General features: G+C 37.7%; 1 protein-coding gene across 11 annotated transcripts in view; it reads left to right on the forward strand.

Moving 5' to 3' along the window:
- Positions 1-19,325, forward strand: part of Fancm (FA complementation group M) — a 160,568-nt gene that overhangs the window by 126,697 nt on the left and 14,546 nt on the right. For 10 of the 11 annotated variants that reach the window (XR_011900662.1, XM_072305293.1, XM_072305328.1 and 7 more), the window contains 2 exons: positions 3,536-3,699; positions 7,735-7,840. Coding sequence is in view for 10 of the 11 variants with exons in the window: in XM_072305293.1 (XP_072161394.1) it covers positions 3,536-3,699; positions 7,735-7,840 (270 nt within the window). In the remaining variant the exon portion in view is untranslated. The remainder of the gene's footprint in view (positions 1-3,535; positions 3,700-7,734; positions 7,841-19,325) is intronic. The other variant, XM_072305335.1, reaches the window with a different exon arrangement.

Genomic DNA, 19,325 nt, shown 5'->3' on the forward strand with positions numbered 1-19,325 from the left:
CTTCATGTCATGTACTTTTTATTTGACATTTTCAAAATCAACATTCCAGTTTAAGGCTTTCGTTTCAGTGAGGTATAGAGTCGAATTATCAACTGTTTATTTTACAATTACTGAATGTAGCATTCATTTCTAGCCTAGGATAGTCCAGTCAAATTAGATCATAAATCCCGGATTAGGGGGGAAAATTCCCACACAAGCGATTTTTGGCTAAAGTTGCTTGTTAGGGTCTGTAACTCGAGGTTGAGAAAATGTTCCTTATCAAAGTCTGCAAAATAAGTTTCTTATGCTTTCTCTTCTCCAAGCACTCTTTGACCTTCAAAATGGCCGCCGCGTAGGGGCTTCATAGCGCGCTCCCGCACTGTATGGATCGCACAGGTACAGCTCTAGACCGCGCCGTCGAGTATCTTAACCTTCTCACTCCGTCACCCTCTATATATGCCTGGAATTTACATGATATGCAATAATTATGTACTCTTACCTTGTTTGCTATGCAAAATTCTGTTTTCAGTCAAAAAACTTTGATGCTTGAGCAATAACCTGTGGGCGAGGTACAGCTTGAAAGGAAGGATACGTATTTTGATGATGCACTTTGATTCTAATTATCGCCCCACATATTTGCGTGGTAGTTTATTTTTTAAATCATTTGCAGGTTGATTCACGGTTTTTAAAAAGAACAAAAGTCAAGGGTGTAGAAGGGGGAGGGAGAACAAAAAAAGGAAGGAAAAAGCTGTCGGTTAAGGAATGAAGGAACACTTTATTTAAGAATTACAATATTAGTAGGGGTTAAATAATAAAATGAAAATGAAATCAATAAAATTTGTGCAAATTTTTTTTAATTAATGAAAACGAAGTTTCTCTGATGTGTCATTTGTTCCCGAACTCAGAGATGGAGTTGAACGCTGAGCGTTTATCCTTAAATGACCCGCGAAATCTTGGATGTTTTAATTTTTTTCTATTAAATTGCAGAGTACCATCTTGCCCTTTCCAAAAATTGCCGAGTTAGTATCACATCCGGGAAATGCATGTAAAAATAGTATGTGATCTTTTAGTTTCAGGCAGGCGTCAAGGACTTTAAAAGGGTAAATTTTTGTTTCAAAGTTTTGTCTACCAGGTTTTAGAAGAAATATTTCCTTATTCTCCGGAGACAATGTAGTTAAGATTACAAAAAAATCGATGTCCTCTTCAAAAATCTCATAATTTTTGGTTGACTCCAAAGACAAGTTCAAGGTCGTTTGAACAATCATTGGGTCTGCATCACCATCTAGAATTTTATTTTCAAGACCGATGTTCTTGAATTGTTTTTTGTAGCATTTCTATCAGGATTGTTCTGTTTTCGTCATTACATAAAAGCTTTTCCTGGATTAAAGTTACTTTCGTTTCTTCATAAAAAGCAATTTCATTGACCATTGATTTACCGTACCTTCGGGATCTTTCCGCATTCTTTGTTGACGGTGTGTCACGTGAGGAACCGTCTAAAATATTGAGGCAATTTCTACCAAAATTCCCAAGGACATAGGATACTTAATTTTCTAAAAATCTCCAAATGTTTCCAATCCATGGGGCCAGACTGTGCGGTGTAATAGAAATCCACCATCAAGAATATATTTGCTGTTACTTGGGGCCTTTTCTTCTGGTTTCGGCTCAAAAATGGGGTACAAAGAAACTTTTTTCGTTTACAGCACTCTATTGGTATCAAACAGGGACAGTGGGTACGGAAATAACTCATACTTATTAAATTCCTCGAGGCCTTCTTGCGACGTCATAAAAATGGAGATGCATCGAAATAATCGCAATGGATCACATGTCATGTCATTTTCGTGGTCTTTAAGAGTGTTATCTGTGTCCATATCTAAATTTCGGACTATCTTTTTACGTGATAATTTGATTTCACCCAATTTTTTCTGGGAATTGTTTCTCAGAATCTAAGTCCGACAAGTTCTGAGGTAGTCTTATTTCTTTAAATATTTGATCCATTTGAAATCTGTGAATCGACCTCACACAAATATGTAGAACGATAATTAGGATCAATGTGTCATTAAAATACATATCCTTCCTTTCTAGCTGTACCTCGCCCACAGGTTATTGCTCAAGAAACTTCGTTTTCATTAATTAAAAAAAATTTGCACAAATTTTATTGATTTCATTTTCATTTTATTATTTAACCCCTACTAATATTGTAATTCTTAAATAAAGTGTTCCTTCATTCCTTAACCGACAGCTTTTTCTTTCCTTTTTTTGTTCTCCCTCCCCCTTCTACACCCTTGACTTTTGTTCTTTTTAAAAACCGTGAATCAACCTGCAAATGATTTAAAAAATAAACTACCACGCAAATATGTGGGGCGATAATTAGAATCAAAGTGCATCATCAAAATACGTATCCTTCCTTTCAAGCTGTTCCTCGCCCACAGGTTATTGCTCAAGCATCAAAGTTTTTTGACTGAAAACATAATTTTGCATAGCAAACAAGGTAAGAGTACATAATTATTGCATATCATGTAAATTCCAGGCATGTATAGAGGGTGACGGAGTGAGAAGGTTAAGATACTCGATGGCGCGGTCTAGAGCCGTACCTATGCGTTCCGTACAGTGCGGGAGCGCGCTGTGAAGCTCCTACGCGACGGCCATTTTGAGGGTCAAAGAATGCTTGGTGAAGAAAAAGCGTAAGAAACGTTTTTTTGCAGAATTTGATGAGGAACATTTCCTCAATGTACGCAACTCACTATGTCCAACCGTTCTCGAGATATAGTCGAAAAACCGATTTTTTAGTCTTTTTGGGGGGCTTTGGGGGGGCTGGGCGGCTAAGCATAAGGGATATCAATGGGGACTTTTAGCCTGTGCCTCTCTAGACCCTAACAAGCAACTTCAGCCAAAAATCGCTAGTATGGGAATTTTTTCCTCTAATTTTCCTAATTTGTCTGGACTAAGGAATTGATTTTCAAAGATTTTACTGTGCCTGTTGCTCCATGCGCACAAAACAAGCTTAAAAATCATTAACTTTGAAAATGCAATTTTTAAACAAAATATTAGGAGACTTGAACTCAGTTTTCGAACCAATGTCCTGTCAATTACAAGGAGAGGTTCAGAAGTAGCTGCTCCTAACTATCATTCTTCTTACAGGTTGATCAAGGGCGTTTCTAATTACGTTTTGTGGGATACCTATGGGGCACCAGCAAAAACTGAAATGCACTAGTCAGTCAGCTTTCATTAAATTGTTCATTATCACGAACCTTGCCTAATTTAGACAGTTTCCTCTTGTCAGTTGTATCTACGGCGCTCTGGTCCCCTACTATGCTCGTGTGTGCTGTATTCTTTGACAGTTTTGATGTAAATGCCACAGTTTTGACACCCTCCAGTCTGTCAAGTTTCCAACTTAGGATAATAATTTATCTGCTCTAATCTGCTACTTAATTGAAAATATGGGGTATCGCTTTGTCATCAGTAACTTGGTGAATTATTCAGTCATGAACAGTTCTTGTTCAATCAATTGTTTTTAAAATGGATGTCAATATGTATTATTTTTTATGTACCTTAACAGTTTATCGAGTGGGAGGCAGAAGTTAGCGGCAGTGATGTCTCAGAGGATGAAAATGAAGATGAAGACAAGGATCAGGGTAAGCCTGACTCATTTATCCACGATGATCATGCTTCTGTTTCAAACCACGAACACACAATCACTGCCCAATATTTAGAATCAATCAAGTAAGAACTTATAATAATGATTTATTTCTTTGTTCTTTACCCCTTCTTTTGTTGCCTTTTTTTTAAATTGTAAAATCAACTGAGGCAGGATTAGCTTTGCCTGCTCAAGAATGAACCACTAGACAGGGTCTGAACTAGAAATTAACGTCACACGAGTTCTCCTCAAAGTCTTGCATAGAAAAGGAATCATACAACAGGAATTTTGGAGATCAACTCCGAAGCAAGATATTAGCAAATATATTTAACACAAATCAAATGGAAGTAAGACTATACAAATGACGTCATTTGTATTTTTGCCATTTATTCAATGTTCATTTTAAAACACTTATATCTTGTTCAGGAGTTAATTTATAGACTTCCCGTTCTGTGATTCGTTTTTGTTGTAAAATTTTGAAGAGAAAATATCTTGCGTAGTGTTTCAATTCGTGCCTTGTCTAGAGCCCCATTCCAGTTTTGAATAATGCTCAGATTTACCCACTTCGAAAGGGTTTTGACCATTTTTACCCATTCCAATCGAAAGTACTAAAAGACTCAGACATATGTTTCATATCATTAAATAATTTTCATTCTTGGTTTAAGAGCAGCTCCCTATAACAAAGGTCTATTTTTAATTATGTGCATAGTTTTTCCATATTATAATATTTGACTTGTTTCATTCACTTCTATGTAACTTCAATCCATCAAATAATTGTGATGTGGAAATATTGTACTCGGTGTAAAGTGAGGTGAATCGGTCATGAAACATGCCTTTTTTGGATTTTCTTAAGTTCAAAGCCGTCTTTCTCTTGTACAATTGAAGCTGTGGAAAAGCTCAACCATTGGATTCTAATCGATTTTTTGCGTTATTTTTGACTTCTTGCTTTTTTTTTTTTTTTTTTTTTTTTTTATATCAACAACTGTTCTCAAGATAAGAGTGAAATCTTTATTAAAAACCCCCAGCGAATTGTTAAAAATACCCAGAATGACCCATTCCAAGTGGGTTTTAACAATTTTTACCCGTTTCGGAAAAACACAAAAAATCACATCATTCAAAGTAACCTTTTAAGTCTGAATGCAATTTCTATAATATACTTAAAATACAGGGTGAACCAAAAGTTCCTTCCACTTCCTCTATTTTGTTGAGCCACCAAATTTGAGCTAAAGATTATTTAAATGGCCATAATTTAGGGTTTTTTAAAATTTACTATTTTTTTGCCATTCAATGCTCAAACTGAATTATCCAAAATACGGTCTCTCCGATTTTCGATTTTTTTTTATACTTCAAGGTTAAGATAAATACTTTTGGTTGATACACTTTTTTCAATTGCTAGCGGACGGTTAAGCGCCTTAAAAAATTCAAATAGGCCATATAGGTCAAAAATTGGCAAAAAAGACGAATTTTTATATGTTAATCCAAATATTTCGATAATGAACGCTTCAATTGTCGATATTTTTCTCCAGTTTACCCTCTAAGATGTATAAAATCAGACTATCAATGCTTTCCATACATTCACCGATCGATTAAAGGCCTGATGGAAACCGGAAACCGACCGAAAATTTTCGAAATTGACGCAAAAAGACGATTTTTCACACCGTAACCTATGCACTCCATGGACTGTAACCGCAACTTCCAATTCTCTCTCTCTCTATTTCAACCCTTAGGCATATACTTTCGAGTAATAAACACTTACTGACGTGCATCGATGGGATACGGATCCAAACGGAAATGAAAACCGGCCGGAAATGTTCGAAAATGACGGGAGAAGGCGACTTATCGCATAGTCAGGGGAGCATATGTTCGAAAATTACGTCCCGTTTGCACGTTTGTGATGCAAGTTTACTCTCTTCATTTTGGTCCCTAGGATGAGAAAATCTTTGGTGGACTCTCCGATTTTGATGCGAAGGCCCCATAAACAAGATGGCGGCCAAAATGGAAGCTGAAGTTGAAATGTTGGTAAAACGGCACAAAACGTCAAGAGAGGTGTCGACTCTCATGTTTTTTGGATCGTAGATTCCAATCCAAAGAACAAAAGGAGGATTTACAACGCGATTGTCAAGAGCATGGTAACCTACGGGTGTGAAGTACGGCCGATGACACAGCGAACCCGGGAGGTTTTAGAGGCAACAGAGATGGACTTCTGGCGTAGATCCGCTGGTATTTCCAGAAAGGATCGCGTCAGGAATGAGACGGTACGGGATAGCATGGATGCCAAGCAGACCATCGTGCATGACATTATGACAAAACAACTCATCTGGTATGGTCATGTCCAGAGAATGGCAGGAGACAGGTTGCCGAAGAAGGTCCTTGACTGGGTTCCTCCTGGGAGAAGACGCAGAGGGCGCCCAATGAAAGGTTGGAGGGGCGGGATTGAAGCAGAAATGTTGAGGTGCTCAATCCCCCAAGATTTGTGGTTTGAAAGAGAGCAATGGAGGTTAGGAGTCGTAGAGCGCGAGGGAGTGCTGTAAAGCGACTTGTATGTATGTAGATTCCAAAAAATTTGTCATACAGACCCCTCGACCCACGGAAATGCCCAATATCCAAGATGGCGGCCAATTTCGGCTCTTTAGTGGCCAAAACGTCAAATCCGGAGCAAAGAGAGGAGTAAACACTCTGGATATCTGTTTTCGAGGTCACAGATTCCAAAAAAGTGGGGGAAAAAACATTTCATACCAAATGGTGCTGATTTGGACCTTGCAAAGGCCGAACCTGGCAGTCATTTTCCGGGTCAGTTTCTATAATTAGCATTATTGGTCTTTTAAGAACCGGTAACCCTGCAGAATGTGGGTGAATTCGTTCTCAGATACGCAAAGAAGTACGAGTCCGATGTGTTTTGAGCCACTGAATCTGAAAATTGCATTTATTTTTCCTGATCACCTCTCTGTTTTCCGGAAAACTGACCAGGATAATGACCATTTTTCCGAGCAGAATTCGGCTTTTCCGGAGAATCTGCCTGTTGCATACTTTTGCTTGAGCAAAAATAAGAGTTCACCGAGAAAAAAACAGTTATTCTACCGTTACAACGGTAGTAATGTCACACGGGATTCCACGGTAGTAGAACCGTGGATTTTGATTTTTGTAACGATGAGCACGGTGATATGACCGTGTTCACCATAACATTACTGTGGACACAGACATAATATTATGAGCATGGTTATGCTACTGTGCTCATTAATAATATTACCAAAATCCACGGTTCCACTACCGTCGAATAACCGTGTTTTTCTTTCTCTTTGTTGTTACTCATAGAAATTGTCTCAAAAATTATCATAAGCGCATCGGCAAAGTCTAAAATGTACTCCTTACTTCAGAATTTGCATAAGATATTTGCTTTTTTCGAGCTTCCCGCCTCAAAAACGGTACCAGGGCACAGGTGAACATTTCGTTAGAGGAGTCATTCCATCCAACCCCTGCTCACAAGGATACTACGCAATATTCAACATAGCTGACGCCACTTCGCAAAAACGCGTGTGACGGGACGATGATTCTAACCACTGATGACAAGCGGCATGTTTACATTCATAGCTGAATATTAAAAACACATATCAGCTGCCGTTGATGGTCGATTCCAGCAACCCTCATCTTCGATGGACTCCTGACTAGTTTTGAATCGTTTAAACCACTCAAATTAGTGAGCACAACTCATATAATGATCGTGGTAAACTTTACTCTTAGCCTACTGAAAGTTTCAGTACAAGGTATACCGAGTTTAAACAAAATTCCATGTTAAATTTTTGCTCTATCAGTGATAGCATGATGATAACCGCAGAACGTACTTTACGTACTCGTATTCAAGTGACATAGAATGAACACTGATCAAAATAAACAAAATCTGTGAATCTGTGTTATCAGCTATCAGAAAAGTCCAAGGAACCTAATTCGGACGCTCAATGGGTTAGTTATCACCAAAATCCGGTTCTTACTGAACAGACCTTGTATGTATGTGTGAATTTCCGCCTTTTTAAGATTTTTCGATTTTTGAGCAGTTTAGTCTTTCTTATGTTGCAAGATTTTTATATACGTGTATATATATATATATGTGTGTGTGTGTATTGCAGGAGTCTACCAACTGGTCCTGGGAAATTCAAAATACCTGTCTTGTCTGATAAAATAGATAAGAATGTGTACTCTCAAGCCTTCAATAATGATACTGACTATCAGAATGTGAGTTATAGTGAATATTCATATTTTAATACAAATACACAGTATTGCAAAAATACTTTGACGTAAGCTTCCATTGATAAAAAGTGTACCTGTAGACATTTAATCTACAGTGTTTAAGATAATTATCATAATGTTTTCAATTTGGACCTATTTCATTAAGTTTCATCACAATCGGAAGCAAATCATTTGTGTTTTCATCGTCATCCTAGCCATTTATGGTACAGGGTAATATTTTGCGATTTTTGGCTACCAATGTTTTGCCCGGAAATGAACTATCCTTTTACAGATCTCAGTCCAAAAAGAATCTTAAGTTCGATTCGGAAAATTCCTTACACAATTTGAAAAACATTATGTTTAGGTTATATATGTACAGGGTGTCCAGACGACCCATACTAAATTCGATTCTCAGTTATTTTCTTTCGGCGGTTGTCGAAGATAGCCGGGACAAATAGGAAATCGATCCCAAGGAATCTGAATATCATCGTACCTATCAAAGTCTCCCTCATGGGCTAAAAGGAGGGTCCATAAGCATCAAGTGGGTTCGGCAAATCTTCTGAATATCCCTACTCCTTATTCTTTCAAAATATTTTTTCAAATTATCAAATTATACTTGAAATAACAAAATAATGGTGAGTAATACATATGCAAAAAAAAAGAAGAAAAAAACATGAAGGGCCTTTAACAATTAGAGACCTAGTCGAAGGTGACTTCTAAAATTTTATCCTGAAGTTGGAACACCGATTGGAAGGTGTCTTCCATTCCAGATACTCATTTATTTTACAGTCAACCCGCATTGTGCTTGGGTTTTAGCAGTTGAAAATCGCGATGGAGCATCCAAGCATTTTAGTGCAAAATTCTGGATCGTTCTATTTTAAAAAAATTGCTGGATTCCTTTTCATTATTTTTTAACACATGACATACTTAACGCTCAAAAATACTAAGAAATGGACAAGTACCCTTCAGACCTATGTTTGCAAAATCTCCATTATTGCCCAAATTGAACATTTTTTAAGCCCAAATTCAAATCCTTGGGTACAAGGACGGTTCTGCAGGCCGATTATGAACGATCGAATTCTGACAGAAATTCTAATCGATTTGGGGATGCTATCGATTTAGAAAAGCATTGCGCTTCTGAGCCGGTCAAATCGATAGGACACAAATCGATGCAAAAATGCAGAAATACGGCCCTAAATCGATCAGAATCCCGGAATCGATGGAAATCCATATCGATGGGTCCGGACCCATCGATTTGGATTTCCATCGATTTCGTGAAAAACCGAGTTTTCCATCGATTTGGGTCACGCTTCATGGGATAATTTTAAAGATGGCGAATCTCGTGCTAGTCATTGAGAACTACGAAGATGTTGTAAATGAAGAGATAGAGGAGCGAATACGAATTGAGGAGAGAAGAATATCGAGAAAAACATTAAGGGACAATTGCAACTCATTTAACATGCCAAAAAAAGTATTCCAGCAGAATTTCCGCGCAAATTTACGCGCGGATTTTTTTTTATTTTTTATTTTTTTTTTTATTTTTAATTTTTTTTATTTTTATTTTATTTTTTTTTTCCTACGCAAATTTTAAGGCTCCTTCTGTTCTTTATGTCTCCATAATGAATTTCTCGCTTGGAAGAAGTCAGTAGGAAGTGTTCTGCGCCCATGAGAATTTTTTCAAAATCAATATCCACTGTACATTGCCAGTCAATGAACTCAGATAACCAAGATAACATAAAAGAGGGTGGGTGGGTTCATTCCCTCCCCCCTCCCTTAAAAAGATTCGTCTTAAAATTGGAAGTATACTTATTTATGAAACTTCAGCTATCGCAATAAATTGGATTTTTTTTGGCTTTCACAAATCTCGACCCTCCCTTCCCCCCTAAGTATCGCGTGGAGATAAAAGTTCATTGACTGCCTTTGGCCTTGTACAGTAGACATTCCATATCTTGGGTTCTACTGGTCCGATTTTGACCAGAGAGGACTTAAATTTTTTATACAAAGTTAGCTTGGCTGGAATCAGCACTTGGAAGATGTGCACGAAAGTATCTAGAGAAAGTAATCTACGAATATTATTTCTCAGCAAAACTGGAATATTCTATGAATTCTATGAATATATTCAGGACTTCTAACCCTCCGAAGGGCTCTCCACCTCAGGCGATATGCGTTATCTACTCTTATGATTTTAAATTGCAGAGCATGATTTCTCCATGACAGCAATTTGAACTTAGGCCTCACTATCCAATAAAGAATTTTAAATTCTGATTTCAACTACTTACACTTAAGAATTAATTAATTTTCCACTTACTTTTTCGCAAGACTATGAAGGAAGTTTGCACAAATATTATAGGGGAAAGAAGAACCCCAAAGAGTATAATATGAGAAGGATTTTAGCTTCATTGAGGCTGGCTCTACTGAAACAATGGGCTGTTGAGTAGAAAGCAACAAGGAGATTTTTCATGATTTCCTTTTATGAGGGGAAAAATATGATGGGACGTGTTCTTGATTTCAACCGCCTTAGTTCTAACATGTAAAAATACTACCCAGCGAGACTGCGGGATCTAGGTAAATGAATCTGAGAGAATAAGAACTTTACACAAAGAAACAGGAAAAGGCACATGAAAATTTGTAACTGAAACACCAACTTAGATATTTCAATTGGGATGAAAGTGCAGGCATACAAAGAAAAATTTGCATGCAGCAAAAAACTGAATGGAAGAGTAAATATTATTTTGACACCACTATTAAGATTTAAAATATGAGATCTCTTGAAGACAGAATTGTTAAACCTAGCAAATGGTGCTGAAATGAGGTGCATCATTTGAAAATTGAGTTCACTGTGCATGGATGGTTATGGAAATGTTCAAGGTTCAAAATAAAAATTGAATGAAACGTATAAAACTACAGCTAGATAGGTACTTACAGAAAATTTTGTTCCTCTTTGCGACATTCTAGTAGATTCAAGTGATGAAAAGGGAGTTGATGAAACTTGGTGGAATTAATGGCTGTTTACAATCAACTTATAGTCTCCGCAAATCCTTAAAATGTACGATAGAACAAGCGGAAGCCATAATTCTGAGTGACACAGCTATTTAGAATTGGTGAAGTCCATGGTGACTTGTTGCTCTAGGTAGCAAGTGTTTTAAAACATTTTGAGTTGAACACATAACTGAGAAGAACTGATGATAAACTGACCGCTTGCTGCTGTGAGATTGGACTAATTGAGCTTGTTAAAAGCTGATTATCCTGGAATTTAATAAGTATCAGGACTCTTAGAGTCCCCTCATGATTGCACAGTTATTATTGCTTGATAAATCAATCCTTAAAGGGGCAGCATATCAAGATAAATAAACCTCTGGTTAGGCATGCAGTCATGTATAAGGCTGTGTATAAGGCTCTCCTATGGGTTCATTGTCAATCATCACTCGGACCCATCATGGAAACTCTTAGGGACAAAGATAAAAATTAATGACGATTCATTTAATCAGTAAGGAATGGGAAAACTTTCTTCTCAAATAGTTTATGGTATTTTAATACTACATGTGTTTTTGCACTGTTGGACCAATACGCTAGTACTGGTTAGCTACACTAACCTAATCGCAACCAATGATCTGATGAATTACAGTTGTGATGTTATGCGCAACCAGAGGATTTTGGAAGTGAATTTCTTAAATGGAGAAGTGATATTATAAAATCTTTGACACATGGTACCTGAGGATGAGAGATATAATTACTAATGAAATCACAGATGATAAATGATTTGGAAGCTGTCCGAAGAAGTTTATCATAAGCGGCGATGTCTATGATGATTACTCAGTATCCGGCACGAACTAGTTTTCGAAAATTAGAGCACGCACTTGCGAGGGATTACACTACAAATTACGGATGAAATATTAATGACTAAATGTGAATAAGGACCTCGTGTATCACCATTGAATAGCTTTGATCGGTATTCAGAGAGCGAACCAACATCTCGTAGATCTGTCACACACACCACTTTCCGGTTTGCCAACCATTTCTCCAAAGGATAGAATGTGATCCAAATTGACTGCCTTAAAATGGAAGTATTGTAATGATCTAATTAGTTCGATAATATCATCGAAAAGTAAAATAACTGACAAGAAAACACTCATTCACCAAGAGACTAAGAGAGAATACAGTGATAAGCAGTACATAAACAAACCTCTCCGAATCAACCGTTCATCGCGCGCGCTTTCAAATATTTTGAATATTACCGCGAATATTTAATTTGACGGACTACAAATCATCATTTGTACACTTTTCATTGTAATTCTTTCTTAATTTTCATGATTCTTTTCTTATTTATTAGATCTGTTGTCCAAAAAACGGCGCTTCCACTTGGAAGCCATTTTTTTTTGGAAATCGATCGGAAATCGATAGGCCTTAAAATCTGTCAGAAACTCCTCAAATCGATCAGAATTCGATCGTTCATAATCGGCTTGCTGGAGTGTTTTAGCTTCATTTGAAATTTATGACAAGAAGTACCATGCAGTGGTAGCTCACTTGTCAAATTGTGTTATTTGTAAATTGATCCATTTTGCCTTCAATTAGCCTTGAAATGGCCTAAATTGGCCTACATTTTGAATTCAGAACCTCTCTCAGGGTTTTCATAAGCTTTTGATCAGCAATTCATGTCCCATGATAAAAATGACATAGTAATCAATTCCCTTCTTGCAAAATCAAAATGTTGGAGCTTAATCATGGAGTTTTAAATTTTGTCGCCGCACACTGTAACGAAACATAGGATTGCCCAGTCATGGACTTCCTCCGCAACTTCTTTACGCTGTATCCTTCGATCTTTATGGAATTTCAGGTCAAAACTGGATGTTCCCGAAACATTTTCATTGCAGAATCTAATTTTGACCTTAGTTTGGCCGATTTTAACACGGAAATGTATGTTTTTGGGTGTTTTTATGAAGTATTCCCCAGGATAGTAGGAACCAAGGTGTTTTCGTAGATTTTCTCTCCAGTTTCTCTCAACCGTTTCACTCCGTTTTCCAAAATTCCAAGTTAAATTTCATATAATCTGAAGTATTTTTATTTTCAGAATTCGATTTTGACCATAATTTTATCGATTCATGATGCAAACATTACATCACATCAACATTAAGGAAGAAGTATCGGGTACAACAAAATTATGCTTTAATATATATGATTACTGTGCAGTTATTTCAAAGTGGAATAATTAGAACGTATTGAAAGAATAGGAAATTAAAGTAAACCGTCAGTTCATGAAAAAACTCTATACTTATTCAGTATACGGTTCGCTATTAGAACACAGTTGACATAAAAAACGGTTGGAAGGCCTATATAATCATCTCATTCGCTGTCGTCCGTTCCGCCATCGTCCATCGATTCCTCTACTTCCTCTAAATCTCTTCAAAAAGGTCCTCTTCGAAGTTGATGTCACTGTCATTATTGCTATGATAAAGGACTAGAAGTGCAGTAGCCTTAAGAGTTTTAAGATTTCGCGTTTAAGATTTTTGCATTTTTATTGTTGCTATCAACCATATACAACTGTTTAATGTAAAACTGATTATTTGATGCATTTCCACTTATCTCTTCGATTGTTGTAGATGCCAGATTCAGGTGGCATGGCAGTCATCAATAAATAGTCTAGTAACAGTTAGGATAAAGTCCCCTTGTCGATCAATTTACATCTAATCCTACGATGGGAAATCCGTATTGGCCAGTTACGCTCTACGTCACGTCTTAAGCGGAAGGAACGCAACCATATTTGCTGATGTTTAACATTACCATGCATAGTCATTATTATGTTCACAATATTACTTAAATAAAGCAGCTACGCCTTAATTCGCAGGGTGCAATAAATGGATTAAGCGCACCTAGCAACCTGCGATATTTGCTTTCAAGAGAGGCAAATTTCTCTAAGCTTACACCGAGGGGGGGGGGGGGGAGTTATAATTTAGATATCTTGGGCAGAGGAATGCTGGTCTTAAAACCATACAGAATATATGAACAATTGAGGACACCGCACCAAGAACATCCTACAGGCGTGTAGGTCGTTATTACGCCCATCTGCTTTTCGGATTCTACGTACCCTGGACTATGCTGTTGTAGCGATAGAATACAGATAGGTAATGGCTCGAGGTCGAAAAACCTTTTTCTTCCGAGTTAAGCCAGGCCTCTGGATCGATGGGTGCAAGAACGACCTATAAACGGGCCTATAAGGTGCTAGTTACCCCTTTCTTTACTCACTAACGATATTCTTTCATTTTGCGTTAATCATGCGTGATTAAAATGATTTATACTTCATATTGCCACCAAAATGACTGTTGGGCGTAATAATGGCCCATAAACCACTTTTTTAATTTAAATATATTAGAGTGTAAACCCAAAATGTATCGCAAAATCTACCCGGCATCTTTCAATAGAAGGGTTAGGTCACCCAAAAACACCAAAACAGGGTACCTGCATAGAAAAGTCTGCGCAGTACATCAAAAACAAAACTTTAAATGCGTTTTTCTCAAAACGCGGTTTCCAGTTATAGGCTGTTCTTGGTGCGGTGTCCTCAATTGTACATTTTCTAATTTTTTAGGAGGGACGTCCCAACGTACGCTATTGCAGGGTGCCTTGTGCCGTCTGCAAAATTCAATAAATTTCGCCAATGTGCAGCTATCTGCAAGCAAATATGGCTGATTATCATTCTCAAAAGATTACTTGAGCACGCCGTATGCTTACTTTTGTGGCAAAATGCGGCACAATTTTTAAAAGCTTGCTTAAAGTTCAATTTTCATCTTTCTGAAGCGGGTAACTTTAGAGATACGTGGTAGCCTTCAGCATTGACATGATTTAAATTGTGCCCAGTGAAAAATGTTCTACAGAGTCTCAAAAATAAGTTTCAAGCATCAAAGTTTACATGGGTTAATCTCACAACAAAATATAAGGGTCGAATAGAGTTTGACAGAGAGAAACCCACTCGCGACGTCTGGCCTTTTCAGACAAAAATCAAAGAATTTCACGAATCTGCGCCTTTCTGCAGCCAAAAATGGCTGATTATCATTCTCGAAGGATTACTTGAGCACGCCATATGCTTACTTTTTCGGTGAAATGCGGTGAATTTTTTGAAAGCTTGCTTAAAGTTCAATTTTCATCTTTTTGAAGTAGGTAACCTTACTTCAGATTTAACATAATTTCAATTATTACTAGTGAAAAATGTTCCTCAGAGTCTCATTAATAGTTATGTTTACGCGAGCCTCTAAAACTATCTTCAATCGAAACCTGAGTTAGAAACCAAGGTTCATATCACGGCATAAACGATACGGAACTAACGAAATGTAGGTTTCCGAAATTTGTGTTTGAAACTTAATTTTACCCTAAAGACTAGGTTTCCGCATTCAGCATAAACAAATGAACCGGAGGTTGAAATTCGACTTCAAATGCGATTTCCAGGTGGGCGATCGGCAACATGGCGGATTTGTTATCATAACGTTCGTAAACAAGTGGTGCTTTTCCCACGATTTTGCTGTAATTTTGCCATAATTCAACATTTTTATAATCATAATCGTACGTAATAATTTTATGTTATTCCTTAAGTCATATGTGGCTTATTTATCCGTATTTAGCTAAATGTAGGACATTATTTTCTAGTGAAGGTGTTCGGTGTCAGATCGAATCCTGGCTCATCACTGCTTTTAGTGCATTTTTTTCCGATTATTCTTGCAACTCTAATCAACATTTTATGACTTAAAACACGGAATGAACGGTCTTAGTAATAGCCTTACTAGTACATCATCTGCGGAGAACTTTTTTACTGTATCCACACGATTTGCCCAGGATTTCAAGATACAGCTTCCTGCTTTGTTTTAAGTAGTTCACTGAAGTTTTTCATTTCAATCTACCGATTAAATCTAAAATCTGATCCAATCAGAGCTGTGTAGCTCTTGAATTGTGTGTTATCCATGCACCTATTTCCCGGTTATCCTACTGAAAGTGTGAGACCAGCCACAACCGTGACCCGCTGACTTATTTCTTTGATCCAATCTCTAGTAAATGACGACTCAAATTCTGAAGCCATCATTAATTGAAACTAGTTCAAAGTTATTTCTCCAAAGTATCGTCACTCTCCTTAAACTGAGGCAGAAGGAAGGAGATTTTTTGGTGAGTGCTCTGTTAGGGTGTTCCGTTTTTAGGCAACCATCTCAAAACCTTGCTCCCCGGGCTTTTTCCCATTCCTTTTGGTCCCCAAAAGACAATTCTAAAGTTTCAGCACCATAGCTGAAGTCTACACTTTCCCCCAAAGCGACAAAAATTTTGGGAGCAATTACATCGGTTTAAATGGGGAGAAAATAGGCCGATTCGCGGAACTACGTTTTTCGGTCGTAAAATGCGCCAAAATAATTTCAAACCTGACCATCTCTTGAGATGTCGTCCAGAGGCCTATTTTGAATGAGAAAATTCCACTTTTGACCCAGAGATGGGGGGAGGGTGGGTCACGGCGCAGTTAGTTAGTGCGCAGCAAAATGATAGCACTTGACAGTTTTTAATCGACCTCAAAACAGACCCTCCGAAGCTGAGGAGGGTATTATATCTCATAAATTGTAATAAAATAATGTACAAGAGTTGTTTTCATCCCTTCAGAACTATTTTCGACCATTTACACTGTTGCCAAAATCACTCAAGTGCAGAACATGATAAACACTAATTTCCCTCCAGTTTCGTGTAAATTTTGGCAACAGTGTAAATGGTCGGAAATAGTTCTGAAGGGATGAAAACAACTCTTGTACATTATTTTATTACAATTTATGAGATATAATACCCTCCTCAGCTTCGGAGGGTCTGTTTTGAGGTCGATTAAAAACTGTCAAGTGCTATCATTTTGCTGCGCACTAACTAACTGCGCCGTGACCCACCCTCCCCCCATCTCTGGGTCAAAAGTGGAATTTTCTCATTCAAAATAGGCCTCTGGACGACATCTCAAGAGATGGTCAGGTTTGAAATTATTTTGGCGCATTTTACGACCGAAAAACGTAGTTCCGCGAATCGGCCTATTTTCTCCCCATTTGAACCGATGTAATTGCTCCCAAAATTTTCGTCGCTTTGGGGGAAAGTGTAGACTGCTGAAACTTTAGAATTGTCTTTTGGGGACCAAAAGGAATGGGAAAAAGCCCGGGGAGCAAGGTTTTGAGATGGTTGCCTAAAAACGGAACATCCTAGCTCTGTGATCCAAGATTTGCAATTTGAGATAAGAATACAGTTTTCATTGAGGCTTGTAATAATTTTTGGTCGTTGAACCACTTGTCATAATTGAGCCTTGGCGTTAGAGATACATCAACTGTGGAAAGTGGCTCTACCTGAGCAAAAATATCTTGTGACAGCAGTGAATGTCAGTAAATGCGCTTTACAGATAGACTGAAAGCTCCATATTCCAATCTACCCGATTAATTAATTTCAGAAGCATTTTTGAATTGAGTTCATATCGAATCTCAATGGAAGAATAATATACAGTCTAACCGAAAGAATATCAATGGTAAGGTTGGGTTTGTGTCTTTGGTTAGTGAAATGTAATGGCAGGTTCTGAAATCTTGTGTCTTTCACATGAGTCACCTTAGAAAATCAAGTTTAAGAAAAAAAACACATACGGCAAACAGTAGTAGGTAGCTTGCCTATTTTCTTTCTATCTTGCTCATGGAATCGGAGATCAGTCCTAAATAGAGGTCAGAAACAGGATTTCAGTGCGTGTCTCTGGGAATGTGGAAATTTAAAATTTGTGAAGCGTCATCAGTTTGTTAAGATTGTCACTGTTCCTTGCCTCACGAGGATTTAGACGCTTCTGCTTCACCAATGCATTGTTGACCTATCAATATCCTCTTATTTTGATCATATTTTGAAGGAGAGATTCCCATAAGTATTCCCGATTCTTTATTTGTTTCACTATAATAATGGCAGATGTACAATCTTTATGACACCATGGAGTGAAGGTGCGGTGCTTTACTGGATTATCACTCCTACACTTTCAATGCCTACCTATTGTAAGATCATTAGAAGCTCAATCAACAACATGATGAATTTCTGCGCCTGCGATAATTATATTTAACATCACTATAATTACCTATGGCAACTATTCTGAACTCAGAATATATGCTCGAGCATGATTTGGAGGATTGTTGAGATCAGATATTCATTCAATTTTTAAAGATGATAACGTAAAATGACTAAACATCCGCTGTCATTTTTCCAACTGTTCCTCAGGAAGTCAGTAAAGGCTTTTCTCGTGAAGATGAAGCCTCCGCTTATATATTGCGGAAAAATTGTGGAACATACACGGGATAAAAGAGAAATAATATTTTGCTAAATCAATTCATAGTGAAAAAATGAAGTGTACCTCGTGAAAAAGGGGCTAACATGAAATTCAAGTTCAATCGAAAATATGCGCATAAACAGCGCCAAAATCGGAAAGTTTGATTTCCCGCGAAAGTCGGGTTACAGCGCCCGCATAAACCCGACGGAGGAAACTTGCATTACAAACTCGGGTTTCGTGAAACCTCGGTTTCGAGCCTCGCATAAACGTAGCTACTAAGTTTCAGGCATCAAAATTTACATGCAATAACGTCACAACAAAATACAGGGGTCGAAAAGATTTTGACGAAGTGTGACAATTTCAGGAACAGCGGAATCTGCCACATTTGAGGAGCTCTAGGAAAAAATTGGAGGTAAAAATTGAAAATACATGCTAGATTCGCATAGTATGAACCCTTAGGAACACTTCATGCCCACTCCGGATCCAAAATTAGTGACACCCCCTTGTCCGACCTTTTGCCCATTTCGTTACAGTGTGCGCTGTTTAAAAATTGCATTCCTTTTTCCAACAATGGGAGACTACCGATTGTCCTCCTCAGACCGGGTTCAAATTTGGTAGAGAGGTAGAATAGGGAAAGATAAGAACCCGTACTTTTTTTTTTTTTTTTTTTTTTTTTTTTTTTCTCGCCAATGCCGAGCCTTTTTTGAGTTATGAATTTTTGAAGTTTCCGTTTTTTCGTGTCAGAGATGCGCTCAAGTTGAGCCCACTGTGCGCGCACCTTTTAATACGATCTGAGTGCCAACTAAATCACTTGAGCCGGTTGGCTTAGCGGCAGCGTACCCGGCTTCAGTAGTGGAGGTCTACAGCTCGGTCCTCGTCTCAGAGATCTACTTTTAACAATTGATTAATTTGGTTTTTTAACGCTGCATCACAGCAAATTGTAAATCACCTTGTAAACATTATGATGCCAATTATTTTTTTTCTTTTTTGTCAAACAATCGTTTCAAAGAAAAAAAGAAATCGTCTTAATGCATATTCTGGGAAAAATTCGCTCCCGAATTTCAATTTTTAAGCATGAAAAGGTCAGTTTTAACTCTCTCTTCGGCACGAGAATCCATGTAATTTCGGAACTTCCAGCAGGTATTTCTCGAAATAGTAAAAACTGCACTTAATTGCATTGTCCTCCAAACCCCTCAATGGAGATATTGC

This window comes from Bemisia tabaci, chromosome 1, assembly GCF_918797505.1.
Source record: "Bemisia tabaci chromosome 1, PGI_BMITA_v3".
NCBI classification, from domain to species: Eukaryota; Metazoa; Arthropoda; class Insecta; order Hemiptera; family Aleyrodidae; genus Bemisia; species Bemisia tabaci.